General features: G+C 46.7%; 1 protein-coding gene across 12 annotated transcripts in view; it reads left to right on the top strand.

The window, feature by feature from the left end:
• Nucleotides 1-15,319, top strand: part of LOC127646859 (disks large homolog 1-like) — a 258,238-nt gene that overhangs the window by 41,950 nt on the left and 200,969 nt on the right. Inside the window, exon 1 of one of the 12 annotated variants that reach the window (XM_052130778.1) lies at nucleotides 12,535-13,091. The exons of 9 other annotated variants lie outside the window; for them this stretch is intronic. In XM_052130778.1, the coding sequence (XP_051986738.1) occupies nucleotides 12,990-13,091 (102 nt within the window). In that variant the 5' untranslated portion in view covers nucleotides 12,535-12,989. Of the gene's footprint in view, nucleotides 1-12,534; nucleotides 13,092-15,319 lie in introns of those variants that run through there. 2 more of the 12 variants (XM_052130780.1, XM_052130782.1) reach the window with 2 other exon arrangements.

Here is a 15,319-nt window from a genome sequence, read left to right as displayed (position 1 = left end):
ATCATACACGCTAGAGCCCCTTCCACGAGAAGACTCTATGCGTCAAAATGGTCTGTGTTCTCAAAATGGTGCACCGACAGAGACCTGGACCCACGGACATGTGGGGTGTCGTCGCTGCTCGTATTTCTACAAGAGCTGCTGGATGAGGGCAGATCCCCATCCACGCTCAAAGTGTATGTGGCGGCCGTTGCGGCGTTCAGCTGAACCCCTGCACGGCCAGTCATGGGGTAAAAGCGAGCTGGTCATCCGGCTTCCTCAGGGGAGCTAGAAGGATGAACCCCGCGCCCCCATCGGTTCCTATCTGGGATCTTTCTATAGTTCTCGAAACTATGAAAGCCCCCTTTCGAACCACTTCAATCCGTGGATTTGAAATACCTTTCACTCAAAACCGTTTTCTGACTGCCCTGTCATCAGTCAAGCGTGTGGGAGACCTTCACGCGCTGTCTGTCAGCGCTGCGTGTCTTGAGTTTGGACCAAGTGACTCCAAGGTCATTTTAAAGCCTAGACACGGCTATGTTCCCAAGGTGATCGGTACTCCTTTCAGAGCACAGGTCATTTCCCTATCGGCGCTGCCAGCACCGGATAGCGACGCGACGCCAATCTCCTTTGCCCGGTCAGAGCACTGAGATTGTATACTGCACGCTCCGCTGCTTTCAGGCGCTCCGAGCAGCTTTTCGTTTGGCTCGAGGGCGCACCAAAGGTCTCGCCGCCTCGAAACAGACACTATCTAGATGGATAGTGGACGCTATTGCTGCTTCATACGGCGTCAAAAGACCTGCCATGCCCGTTGGGCATTAGGGCTCACTCCACTAGAGGCATGGCATCCTCGTGGGCATGGTCCAGCGGAATTTCCATTCACGACATATGTGTGGCAGCGGGATGGACTTCCCCTCCACCTTTGTCAGATTTTTACAATATGGAAGTGCCCGCTCTGCAGGCAAAACTACTAGCGGTTTAATACGCTACAGCTCCCCTGGTGAGCTGCACTGATGGGACACATTCCACACAGACCGGCACCGCCGCTCTGTCGTTCCGTCCTACTATGTGCTTATGTATTACACAATCAATGACCCGCATTCTTGCCGGCCAAATATTATTTCCCCACTCATAAGGGCTCCCCGGGTCCCCCCTTAATTCCCTGGGGCTTATACAGTGGATGCTTGGCGCGCACGGCGTTGACAATGGGTTCCCGTAGCGTAAGCTAGCTTACGCAATACGAGAGAACCTCTCGTAAGAGAACGTATCGGTTACCTAACGTAACCTCGGTTCTCTCTAGATGAGGGAACGAGTATTGCGTAGCCGGCCGTGCTTCGCGCCACGAGCGACTTTTCGCTTCAGTCAATGAAAACCAGGGTTCCAGCCTACGAACTACGCTTATATGCACTCTAGTCACGCCCTTTTGGCGGGCTTTGATGCAGTGAGCGCCGGACGCCTCTCATTGGATGCGAGTTAGCCCAAGCTCGTCTATAGGCTGCAGCAGTTGCCGCAGAGCAACCTATGAGCTCGCTAGCTAGCCCGCTCAAGGTCTGCAGCTGCCGCACTGCGTTGACAATGGATACAAAAATTAAGGATAATTTTTTGGCTTCAATATCTCAGAAAAGATGAATCTTTCCCGTAGCGTAAGCTAGCTTACGCAATACTCGTTCCCTCATCTAGAGAGAACCGAGGTTACGTTAGGTAACCGATACGATTTTTACAGTTTCAGAAGGTTAAAGTATTAAGTTCATATCATTTAATAATATAAACGGTAATGCACCGTGAAATATACAGACATCAAAATTAAATCACGTAATACCTGAAGTGTGGTTACTGTATTGTTTTACAGTGAATTTCTGGCAACCACAGCTGCCAGTTTTTTTTTTACCATAAATTTAACAGGATTTCTTTTGTACAGTGTGGCTCAATAATCTTAAACAGCCTGATGAGCTGTCTGTCTTAATGATGTCCTGGTGAGAATGCGTCCCTGCAGTCAGAGTGTCCAGTATCACTGTGATAGTGTCATCAGAGTACCTATTTTTTACAGACTCAACATTGCATATTTTCTGGACATTTCTTTTTTTGTTATCCTGAAAGGTCTTTTGATAGTCAAAAGCGACTTATATTATTTATACTTAAATGATTTTGGTGGTCAAACAAACAGCACACCAAAACATATATGCATACAATCAGATGAAAACATTTGTCATAGAGATGGGAGCAGTGTTTTTAAGTAGTCTATTCAGAGTATTTTGCCTGTTCAAAGTATTTTATTCAACCAGTTTAAATATTCTGTCTATCACAACATTATTGTGCTAGCAAACAGGACTACCGGTACTTTAAAACCACTGTCACACACAACTACTCACATTCCCACAAACTGATGTTTCATCACACCCCTAGTAAAAACAAAGACAATTAGTGTATAGCAAATTTCATAAATATCCTCGATACACAGTTGTTAATGTTAACAAATAGAATACATCACACATATCGTTTCACTCACATAAATAAAACATTCTGTCATTATTTACTAAACCTATTTTTTCAGTGGAACACAAAAGTAGATTCTATAAAATGACAGTTTTTGTGACCACAGCGGTCAAGTTTCAAACTATGGCATAGAACCACTGATCTATATAACACCAGACGCCATCTTACTATTGCCTAATGACAGAGGTCATCGACCGCCAGTGGACGAAACTCTCAAGATGACCCGATGTGCTGCGTTTAGCTGCGAACAACATTCATTAAAGGATGTGGCTAAAGTGCCCACAGGTTGTAATTTATACAGACTATGTGCCTATTAAGCACAAATGAGTCATTATTCCCATGTAGAATGGGCACAAGGATCGTAATCTTTAATATTCAAAGTGTATAAGTTACCCCTTTTTTAAAGCAAATGTATCCAATAGCGATGCTTGCAGATTGTTACAGGAAGCAACATTTCTCTGCCTTCATAGAGTTTAAAAAAGTTATAATCACTGAGATCAGTGCTAAGAGGTACTAGACAGTACCTCTTTAGAATAAACCTGAAGAACCAAATATAAAATGTAGTATATACACACAAGTTCATATGCAGTATGTAGTATATACATTAATTTACCTTTATTTAATGGAATTATCCCATGCATTTGTATTAATTTCTGGAATATGTACTTACCAGCTAGTGAGCATTTAATCATTTGCCAATCAATAGTTCCACAATCCACTAATCTATTAAATCTTAATCAGAAAGAAGTTTATTGCCATTTATGCACACTCGCAAATCATATATGCCATCAGAGCTAGTGGCAACTGTTCTACACTGGTTAGCACAGTGGTACTGGAGGCAACACCTTCTGATATGCTGGCATTTCGGCAAAATGACGTTCAGCCTGAAACAGAATACAGAGAAAAACATCACTGTAATTTGTCCCAGCTTGTCCATGTTAAAACAACTATGAAGAAGATTCAGTGCACTACCTGTTTATCAGCACTCAGTGTCAAGAGCTCTTCCCAAAATGAACTTGATCGACATGAAGTCCCGAGGTGGACTTATCAAACCTTCAGACAGCATCCTGAAAGTCTGCAAGACAGCTGAGAGATTTATTCAACAGCATACGCTCACAAGGCCAATCTCTGAATTGGACACTAAAATTAAATCCAGGGTCTCCACAAAGGTTCTGGAACTCCGTGGTGGTTCTGCATTCAATGAACTTGAGGCATACATGTTCAACCTAAAACCATACAACAATCACATCTTCATACTTAAAGTGCATTGTAGAAAGCTGCACTAACATCAGGCTCCACTTAACTGCCAAGGAAACATGCTGCATCACACTCCAAACGACTTAGAAAAACGTTTGGTTACGTATGTAACCTCCGTTCCCCGAGGGAGGGAACGACACGTTGTGTCGGAGAAGCGACACTAGGGGTCTCTCTTGAGCACCGATATCCACCTCTGATCTATGAAAAAAGGCCAATGAGAGTTGGCAGCCAGTATTTGCATGTCCCGCCCCCGGATATACGGGTATTTAAGCGAAGGTATTGGGTTTTGCCCAACCCGCGGCTCTACAGATGTCTGCTAGGGAGGTGCCCTTGGCCAGTGCCCACGAGGACGCAACACCCCTTGTTGAGTGAGCTCGGACCCACAAGGGTAGGGGCACGGCCTGGGTGTGATAAGCCAGTGTGATGGTGTCGACAACCCAGTGGGCGAGCCTCTGTTTGGAGAAGGCATTCCCTTTCTGCCATCCCCCAAAGCAGACAAAGAGCTGCTCAGAGCGTCTGGTGCTCTGTGTGCGGTCCAGGTAAATGCGCAGGGTGCGCACTGGACATAGCAACGAAAGGGCTGGGTCTGCCTCCTCCCGGGGCAGCGCTTGCAGGTTCACTACCTGATTCGGAAGGGTGTGGTAGGAACCTTGGGCACATAGCCCGGTCGCGGTCTTAGGATCACAGACGTATCCGCCGGACCGAACTCCAGGCAAGTGTCGCTGACAGAAAACGCTTGCAGGTTCCTGACCCTCTTGATAGAGGCGAGCGCGATCAGCAGGGCCGTCTTAAGAGAGAGGGCCCTGAGTCTAATTGATTCAAGCGGCTCGAAGGGAGGTCTCTGGAGTCTTGCCAAGACTACCGAGAGATCCCAGGAGGGAACTAGGCCTGGCCGGGAGGGATTCAACCTCCGGGCGCCTCTCAGGAACCTGAGGATCAGGTCGTGCTTACCCAAAGACTTGTCGTCTACAGGATCGTGGTGGGCGGCAATGGCGGCAACATTCACCTTGAGGGTGGACGGGGACAGCCTCCTGTCCAACCTCTCCTGTAGGAACAGGAGCACTGACTTGATCGCGCATCTCTGCGGGTCTTCGGTTTGGGAAGAACACCAATCTGTGAATGAGCGCCACTTTAGGGCGTAAAGGTGCCTGGTAGAAGGGGCCCTGGCTTGGTTGATTGTATTCACAACGGTCGCCGGTAAGCCGACTAGCTCTTCCGCATCCCGTCCAGGGACCAGACATGGAGGTTCCAGAGGTCTGGGCGCGGGTGCCAGAGCGTGCCCCGTCCCTGAGAGAGGAGGTCCTTTCTCAGGGGAATTTGCCAGGGAGGAGCTGTCGCGAGAAGTCTGAGTTCCGAGTACCAAGTCCGAGTGGGCCAGTAGGGGGCCACTAACGTGACTTGCTCCTCATCCTCCCTGACCTTGCACAGCACCGGTGCAAGAAGGCTCACTGGGGGAAATGCGTACTTGCGCAGCCCCGAGGGCCAGCTGTGTGCCAGCGCGTCTGTCCTGAGGGGAGCCTCTGTTAGGGCGTACCAGAGCGGGTAGTGGGAGGTTTCCTGGGAGGCAAACAGTTCTACCTGGGCCTTGCCAAACTGTTCCCAAATCAGCTGGACTGACTGGGGGTGAAGCCTCCACTCCCCGCCGGGCAGGCGTTGTCATGATAGCGCATCCGCTACGACGTTGAGCTTGCCGGGGATGTGAGTGGCTTGCAGCGACTTGAGTAGCTGCTGGTTCCATAGGAGGAGACAGCGGGCGAGTTGTGACATGTGGCGGGAGCGTACGCCGCCTTGGCGATTTATGTACGCCACCACCGTGGTGCTGTCCGATCTCATGAGGACGTGTTTGTCCCGAACTAATGGGAGGAACTTCCTGAGAGCAAGAAGGACGGTCAGCAACTCCAGGCAGTTGATGTGCCAACGCAGCGGGGCCCCTTTCCAACGGCCCGCTGCTGCGTGCCCGCTGCACACGGCACCCCACCCGGACCGGGAGGCGTCGGTTGTGACCAGAACGCGTCGGGACACCTGCTGCAGGGGCACTCCTGCCCGTAAAAAGCAGAGGTCTGTCCAGGGTCGGAGTGTTTTGAGGCAGGCGGGGGTGATCCTTACCCGATGCGTGCCGTGGTGCCATGCTTGTCTCGGGACTCAAGTCTGGAGCCAGTGCTGGAGTGGTCTCATATGCATCAACCCCAGCGGCGCGACCTCCGCGGAGGACGCCATATGCTCTGGAAAAGTTTTAGAGGGACCACTGTGCCTGGCTTGAAGAAAGCGAGGCAGTCCAGCACCGACTGAGCACGCTCGCTCGTGAGACATGCTGTCATTGAGACTGAGTCTAACTCCAACCCGAGAAAAGAGATGCTCTGAACCGGAGTGAGCTTGCTCTTTTCCCAGTTGACCTGAAGCCCCAAGCGGCTGAGGTGCCGGAGCACCTGGTCTCTCTGTGTGCATAGTAACTCTCGAGAGTGTGCTAGGATGAGCCAGTCGTCGAGGTAGTTGAGAATGCGGATGCCGGCTACTCGTAGCGGGGCAAGGGCCGCCTCTGCGACCTTCGTGAAGACGCGTGGGGACAGAGACAGGCCAAAGGGGAGGACTTTGTACTGAAACGCCTGGCCGTCGAACGCGAACCGTAAGAAGGGTCGGTGTCGCGGCAGAATTGAGACGTGGAAGTACGCGTCCTTCAGGTCCACCGCTGCGAACCAATCTAGATGCTGAACACCAGCCAGAATATTTCTCTGCGTGAGCATTTTGAACGGGAGTTTTAACAAGGCCCGATTGAAAACTCGCAGGTCCAGGATTGGTCGTAAGCCGCCGCCTTTCTTGGGTACAATGAAGTAAGGGCTGTAGAAACCCTTCCTCATTTTGGTTGGAGGGACGGGCTCTACCGCGCCCTTGGCTAAGAGTGTCGCGATTTCCGTGCGCAGGGAACTGGCATGCTCGCCGTGTACTGCGGAAAAGCGGACGCCCCTGAAGGGGGGCGGGAGCCGGGCAAACTGAATTGCGTAACCGAGTCGAATGGTCCGGTGCAGCCAGCGTGACGCATTGGGAAGCGAAAACCACGCTTCCTAGCTCTGCGCTAGGGGCACCAAAGGGACGAGTGTTTTGGACGTACCCGGCGGGGCCTCGCAGTGGGGCGGAACAGGTAATGCAGCGTCGGGCGGCTTCGTTGCGGCCTGAGGCTGAGGTGCTGAGAATAGACTCAAAGCACTTACCTTGCTCCGCGCGCCCGGCAGGGGGCGGGTTCGTGACTGAGGAGGAGGTCTGATGTTGGCGTCCTCTGGACTCGTCTGAACCGGCCGGCCGGGGGACAGTCGTAGGCAGGCGGAAGGCAGGATCGCCGCGTCCGGTGTACCGGGACTGTCGTAATCTGAAAGCAGATTGCCGTGAGAATGGAATTTGCGGGCCAGGTGACCCAGAGGCAAAGGAAATAGCTCTTTTATTGAGAATGTGGGTACCACAGCCCCCGTCAGGGGGTGTGGCAAATGAAAAAACAAAGGATTCTCCTCCCGGCCCTCCACCGGGGGACGGAGCGGTCTTACCACCTCCGGAGCTAACGTCCTCGGCTCTGGGTCGACTGTCTCAGGAACGCTTGGGAGCCTTCCGGGTCCTAGAGGGGGTTCGTGAGACAGGGGGCGTGCACCGCCTGCGGGGTGCTCGACGCTGGGGCTGAGAGCTGGGCCCGGGTTGAGGCGGTGCAGGAGCTGGTTTCTTCACCTCAAGTGGACGCCCTCGGCGAGCAGAGAGGGCAGGGCCCGTAGCGGCAGGTGTGCGGCGGCGAATGATGTGAGATATGGCCTCTGTCTGCTTCTTCACCGCGGAGAACTGTTGGGCGAAGTCCTCGACGGTGTCGCCGAAAAGGCCAATCTGGGAGACAGGTGCGTCCAGGAAGCGGTTCTTGTCGGCCTCACGCATCTCGACCAGGTTGAGCCAGCGATGGCGTTCCTGGACCACTAGGGTGGCCATCGCCTGTCCGAGTGCCTGCGCTTTGGCCTTCGTCGCTCTCAGGGCGAGGTCGGTCGCTGAGTGCAGTTCCTGCAGCACATGAGGATCAGGTCCACCCCCATGCATGTTTCTGAGTGCTTTGGCCTGGTGGACTTGCAGGTGGGCCATCGCATGCAGGGCGGAGGCAGCGCGTCCAGCCGCACTGTAGGCCTTCGCGTTGAGCGAGGATGTTGTCCTACAGGGCTTGGATGGCAGTACGGGGCGGCCACGCCAGGAGGTAGGGCTACCGGGGCATAGATGGTACGCAACTGCCCTATCGACCTGGGGAATCGCCCCGTATCCGTGGCGCTCTCCGCCGTCAAGGGTGGTGAGAGTGGAGCGGGTGGCACCTAGACGAGCGGAGAGCGGGGCTCTCCACGTAGACGTCAGCTCGTCATGCACCTCTGGAAAAACGGGACCGGGGGGATGCGAGGCCGCGAACGGCGCGCGCTGCCCCCAGGAACCAGTCATCCAACCGTGAAGGCTGTGGGGAGGATGGATGGTTCCAATCCAACCCCACGCTCACGGCGGCCCGGGGAAAGCATGTCAGACATCTGAGCGTTGGACTCAGCCTGGGCCTGCTGGCCCGAAGGCGGCAGTCCAGGGGAGTCCTCGGCATCAGACATCAAAGTCTCCGATGCAGCGGCTAGCTTATCTGCTTCGGGCTCGGGAGGATAGACAGCCGGGCCGTGAGGCAAGCCGCTATCGCCGCGAGCGTAGACGGGGACCAGCGAGCGTGTCGGGGAACGGGAGGATCGCGGGGGGCTACCCGGCGAAACTGCACCCGCTGCCGCCCCCAAATCGCCCCCAGCGCCAACCGCATCGTCCTCAATCCCGTGAGAAGAAGGAGCAATGCGGGGTGCAGCTGGGATGGCTTGCTCTCTGTTGAAAGCAAGCCGCGACCGCAACGTGGTCATGGTCATGTTCTCGCAATGAGAACATGAGCCATCCACAAACGCCGCCTCTGTGTGATCGCGGCCCAAACACGAAACAGCGCCTGTGGCCGTCTGAAGCGGAGAGCACTCTACCGCATCCAGGAACAACACAGGGGCGGAAGGGCATCTTGAAAAAGACGCGTCCTGAAAAGGACGTTCAACGCTGCTTTGTTTTGCTCTTTTAGAGAAATTCACTCTTTTAAGGGAAATAACTCTTTTAATACACAGTATGTGTGTGTGTGTCTGCGCTGTCGAAGCGCTCAGGGGTAAACTCGCAGCAAACTGCAGACAGACCATCGGCTCCGAAGAAATTTTCTGAATGAACTCCCGTATTTGCGCCGCTTAAATACCCGTATGTCTGTTATTGCATATAAAAAAATTGCATCTAAAAAAAAAAAAAATGTTTTGTCTTTTTGGAACGTATCTCTACCACATTGCAACTATCAGATATCAGGCCTGAAAAACCTAAAATATATTTAGTTTGTAATTGTATTAACATTCATCTTGGTCTCATTGCTTTATTTGTATAATTCCATTAGGAATTATCAAAGGTCATGCAGAGTGGTTAAACAGAACAGTTGTGGTCATAGACTTATTAGAAACACTGGTAAAAATGACATTGATTATGTTCAGGCTTGTTAGCTGTCAACATAAATTTCACCTTTAGATCATCTTTTTTAATGTCTTGATGTATGGGACAATATACTGTACTAAATGGGATATTAACACATGTGTCATAACCTTGATAACTTTTGTGCTGTTTTGTAACTTTTTCTCATCATGTCATCATTATGTACCTGCATTTTCTTTTAAAAAAAAAAAAAATTTTTTTTTTTTAAATTAAAATAAAAAAGATCTTATCCAAGAAGATGGCTTAAAGTTCTCTAAAGACAAAAACAGCAGAAATGAATGTTGGAACAATGTAAATCTCACCTGGCCAATGAGAGATGATTTTCTCCCCGCTTGGATGTGGTTCTCTGCATACACCATTTCAGTCTTCTTTGTATCTGATTCTTTGATGGTATCATGGGAATTCAGCAGTCTGTGATCTAGATAGATTATCCACTTCTGCAAGGCAATAATATGATTAACATCAGCCTGCGTATACAGTTTATTAGAGGAGAAGTCCTTATTGTTCTCATAGAATCTGCTGAGTGCACAGCAATACACAAACTTTGCTTGAAACATAGAGCCAAGTTTATGGATTGCATCTCTGGAAGTGTCGTCCCTTTCTCCTTGAAACTTTCAGGCGGAAATATTGATTTAGATGATAATAATCGGCTTCAGCTGTGGATGAATAATTTTTTGGGATCGCAACTCATTCAAAAGTCATGGATGGGGTTCTGTTCTTAATGTAAACAAACCACAGAAATGTTATGTAACTTATCTTTCCAAGTTTTGACTGATACTAAGAAAGTGACCATCCTTTCTTTATGTGGGCTTTAATTTTGAGCAGTTCATCATAGCAATTATTGCAATATTGAAGTCTTTTGTGTGCTTCTCTGCACCAGTTTGTCAGTAAATTCTCAAATATTGGATAGATATATTTCTAACCGAGTGTAAAAAGCATACACTGTATATTTCTGTGTCATACAAAACAGTAGTGTGTTAAATCCAGTATATGGTATATGGTGTAGAGGTGTAAAGCCTCAAATAGGTGTAAAGCCATTATACCACAAAGTGATGTGGTTGCTTCAGCTGTTGCGTTTTTCATCTCACATTTGCTTTTATGACACTATCGGTTAGGTGTAGGATTTAGGGTAGGAGTGTTGCATTTTTTTAAATTTAAAACTCTACCACAGAGCATTAAATTGGAAGTATGTAACTTTTTCAGTGTTAAAATACTTTCTTCTATCCCAGCTTAATATGCAGAGACATTTATTAGTAAGCCATTCATATGTTCATTTTCTCAAAAACTGTAAACACTGTGTCTCTGTGGTGCTATAAATCTTCCTGTTTGTTTTGAGTGACACGCCCCAACAAAGTTACTCAACCAGTGGCATGAGTTGGGGTCTATCTGACTGTTTGTACACTGCAGATGAGAGGCGTATTCAGAAAGCTGTTTTGAAAACATTGTTTATTTTTGCAATTCCATTTGGTGGTGTTAGTGTTGCAGAAATTACATACTTCAGCTTTAACCTTAAAACACTTTTTGTGAGAACATTAACTTTTAAGCTTTTAGCACCCCTTAGTGGACATTTCACCTCAACTGCATCAATACGTTTAATGAACCACGTAATTTCACTTTGCAAAAATGTTGCTGCAGTCAAGTCATTTTCATGAGATAAGGCTAATTTCAACATTTCCAGTTTTCATATAAGGAATTCTGATGAATTACAAGTAGTGCTAAAAATAAGGATGTTACAGTAATAATTGGACAAATGGAGATGTTGAGTTGTGGGTATTGCTTAAAAACATGCACAATATTAAAAAAACAGAGTTGTAAGCTAGAACTGTATTTTTTTGTACTAGTCATCCCTCTAAAAATGTGATTGTTCCATATTGTTTTATAGAAAAAAGTATCACGCTGCTTTATGAAAAAGATGGGTTGTTTGCCTCCAATGACCAAATAATGCAGCACAGTCTTGCTGCAGATGCAAATATTAGTTGTTACATTTATTATAGTGTGAATGTGAGTGTGTGTTTATGCTTTAGTTCTCTGGGATGTGCATGCCTCCTTGCACGCTGATGATATAACAGCTCAAATTATTTAGTGTGGCAGGGGTGCAGGAGAAAGGAGGGGCAGAGGAGAAATGATCATACTCTGATATATTACAGCCCACTAATAAGCCTGTGCTTCATAATTTAGAAGGACCTCTAAAATGTCGCCGGAAATACCAAACTTTAGCTCTAAAATAAAAGATTTTCTCTCAGATCACCAGGAATTCCTCTTTTCCATTACTATTTGAATTTGTTGTTTTTTTGGAGAAGTAAGAAATCCCTTTGCGTTCAATCCTTTATTCACTTAAATATAACCCTTGGATTTTTTGCATTGCGACAAAATAATTTTCTTAGTATTTTCATATTGTTGTTCGTTAAAAATATCGAAACATTCTTAAAACTAACAAAATGTTGGTTTATGCTTAAAAAAAGGAAAAAAAATACATACTAATTGTGTAAAAAAATTATTGGAGTTCAGGCATGAAACTACATGACGCAAACTGTTAGCCAATCGGCTCACTTGGTGTAAGCTGACATGTAATCAGGTATCCATTAAACTTGCGTTCTCTTTTTGTCTAAAATATAAATTGCTCAGTTTTGTAAGTAAGCTGGTTTCACAGCAGCACACTGCAGGATGTTTTTTTCTAAAAACCCTCCTCATTCCCAGCACCACATGTCTAGATCTGCTACATGGGGATTGTATGTATGTCTAATTGTGCAGCAGCATGTCCACATGCTTACCACTGTATGTCTCTGAATGTTCAAGCAGTAGAAAGCCTTCGTACTTGCTCTGCAGCAGCAACAGCAAAATACACTGATTAAGAGATGTATTTTTTTGAAAAGTTTGAAGTTTTAACTTCATTGCGGTATTAATCAATTGGGATCAGATTTCATGACTCCATGTCAGAGGTCACTCTCAAATCAGCCATTTAATGCAATATTCTCCCTCCTCTGTTTTCCTTGTATTTTTTAAATCTGTTTAAAAATAATGCAGTCTTTACATCCTTCTGAACGTATCACCTCCGAACTGTTCCTTTGGTTTTCACCCCTCTTTCCTGGTCCACGTGCTGCAACCTTCTGCTCAGAAACTCTTCAATTTCTCTCTAGTGAACTACGTAATAAGCTCAATGCTGCTGCTCGCCCCTCCCCCTTCAGTCTGCTTACCTCTCCTCTCTCTCTCTGCACTGCTCGTCATGTCTTGTTTGGATAGTTCCTGAGCGGTAGAGCGTCCAAGCCTTTTCCCTCTTTCCTCCGAGTGGAAGTGGCATGGCAGTGGCTCCTCTGCAGCAGGTGGAAGTGCAGCAGTGCTGATGGATCGCATGTGGCGGAGGAGTAGAGAGTCCCTCGCATTGTGACACAAAACCCTGCTGCCCTCTAAACCTCCTGTTCCTCCTCCTACCATTGCCTCACCTCCCGGTCACAGCAGGCAGCATGGCTCCTCCAGAGCTCCTTGAAGTGCAGCTCTCTTTGGGAGCACATTAATTTGTTGGACCTATTGAGTCAAGTGAAGAGATAGGACGGAAAAACAGGGCAGTGAACTCACTGGATGAAGGCATAAAGTCACCACTTGTGCTCCCCCATCATGGACTCAGCTAAGAAATGAGGCTGCATATCAAGAGCAGGCTGTGGGCATCGCTCGTGGAAGTGATTGGCCGGCACCTCAATCGCTGATGGTTCCCAAGGACAGAGAGAATGTCTCCCAGCATCAAAAACTTGGATTGTTTTTCCCCAATGTTGTGCCATTGTAAAGTAGCATGCACCAACAGCACCATCTCACTTATGTTTGGATGCAAGGTAGGGGATGCATTGTTTTTAATTCATGTCAGAAAGGCTCTGATGCATGACTGACAGTCAGCAGTGTACTCCATAAACTCCACAAATTAATTTGCTTAATAGGATAGTTCACCTACAAATGATAATTCTGTTATTTACTCACTCATATGTTGTTTGACTTTCTGAACTCAAAATTCGATTTTAGCTGGAAGTTTAGTCTCCATCACCATTTACTTTCATTGGAGGGAACAAATATGTGACTGTTGAACATCTCCTTTTTTGTTCCAGTGAAAAAAGACAGTTATAAAGGTTTGGAACAACATGATGATTTTTTTGTTGTGTGTGAACTATCCCTTTAAATGTTTCCTGGACTCAGAGCTGCTAATTGTCATCTCATACTGATTTATTTCTATTGATGACACCCTTAGTGGGTTGAGATCTGAACATGTCCTCCAGATTACACCCTCATGGCAATGATCCATGCCTTGCATGTGATCCTAATATTCTTGTGTGATTATGATATTAAGTCTCAAAGAATCACCAATTGACTAGTTTTACTATGACAAAACTGAAGGCTCAACAAGACCACGGATATTCACTGATTAAATATCCAAAGGCAATATTCTTCATCCAGGAGCTCAGCCTGATGCTCTTCACATTTCTGACTGCCTATATATAATACACAAAGCCTGCATGTGTGCCATCCTGCCATTAATTCCACAACTGTAGAACAACAAGACTCATATGCTCTCTGAGGGAAATAAATCCTCATTCCTGTGGAACTTCTGGTCTTTTGTTCACAGTTTTGCTGAAAGGTTACAGACTGATTTTAGCTTGAAGCAATATAAATGCAGCCCAATCGAAAGTCTCCATCTGACAGAAGAAAGCTTCAGCGCTGGGCCAGGATTCCTTTTTGTCCATTTTCAGCTTGTCTAGCTCTTTTAGTTACGTAACTGCCTGGTCCTCTGGGTATCTTGCCCTGTGTCTCAATTATATCTACTATGTGTGATTAGAACTTGGGGAAAAAGCTCGTATTTTTTGTTATTTCACGATTGAATGGTTAGTTGTTTGCTCTAAAAATTTACTGAGCCTTGCAACTTGCTAAGAGCACAGAGGATTATGCCTTGTTGTTTTGTGCTTACGCTGACTGATTAGACCTTAAATGCTTCCTGTCATTATAGCTGAACTTTCTCCTGTGCTCCAAGGTCTCGGGGAAGCCCTCGTTATCTCCATATGACTGGCAATACCCAGCAGTACAGAGGAAGCATAGGAATGGCCCCATGCCATTTATTTGTAGCATAAACACAGCCATGATCATGGTTAAATATGTTTGTCCATATATGTAAATGATCAAAATTACTTTTTTTAAATTGAATTTAATCATTGATTTGACAAGGAATGGGTATTGATATAAATTTCATGATTTAATTCCGATTCACAAGCTCTCGATTAAATTCCAATACGATTTGATTTGATATGATTCATTTGTTTATATTTCAGTTGTAATGTCCATTTTGCTTACATATGAAAGAAATTCTCCAACAGCTAATGCTGTTCATTTTACAAGTAGCATTTAGACCTTAAAACCTTAACCTTTAAAAATAACAACAGGGCCCTAACTATGCAGCTCAGTTGCTATTTATTTAAGGGATATGAATATCAAAATGACAAAATCTGACCAACAGGACCAAAAGTAAAAGTTTGACCTTGGGATATTAAGAATCGATTTCGGGATTGTTAAAAAAGATCACAATTAATCGGAAAATCAATATTTTACACTTTTGGGTGCTTTCACACTAGCACTTTTGGTGGACACTAGGGTTCAAATGACGTCAATTAATTACATTTTGTTTTGATGATGTGAATGCTGTTTTAGAAAAGGTGGTCTGGAGTACACTCATCAAATTGTGGCAATTGCACCAAATTGCGGAAGTGAACGGCTAATAATTACCTCATACCTACTTCATACCTACTTGCGATATCCCCTTCAGAGTGCAGCTCAGATTCTTCACACCTCTTGCATCACATCCATGGTCTCGGGGCAGACAAACGCAAACATTCATCACATCATTGCACTTTCAATGCATCCTTGGCAGACAAACAGTGTCGTTCTGAGTGTGTAAATTTTTGGTGGTAAATCCAAAGATATGGATACTTTATTAATACAGTGAAGCTGATGTCTTCTTGAGTTGTTACCTAGTTACAGTGGTAAACAGCTGCTGCTTGTTTTCACGTTGATGACGCAATCG

Source organism: Xyrauchen texanus, chromosome 7 (assembly GCF_025860055.1).
Source record: "Xyrauchen texanus isolate HMW12.3.18 chromosome 7, RBS_HiC_50CHRs, whole genome shotgun sequence".
NCBI lineage: Eukaryota > Metazoa > Chordata > Actinopteri > Cypriniformes > Catostomidae > Xyrauchen > Xyrauchen texanus.
This window is presented reverse-complemented; position numbering and strand designations above follow the sequence as displayed.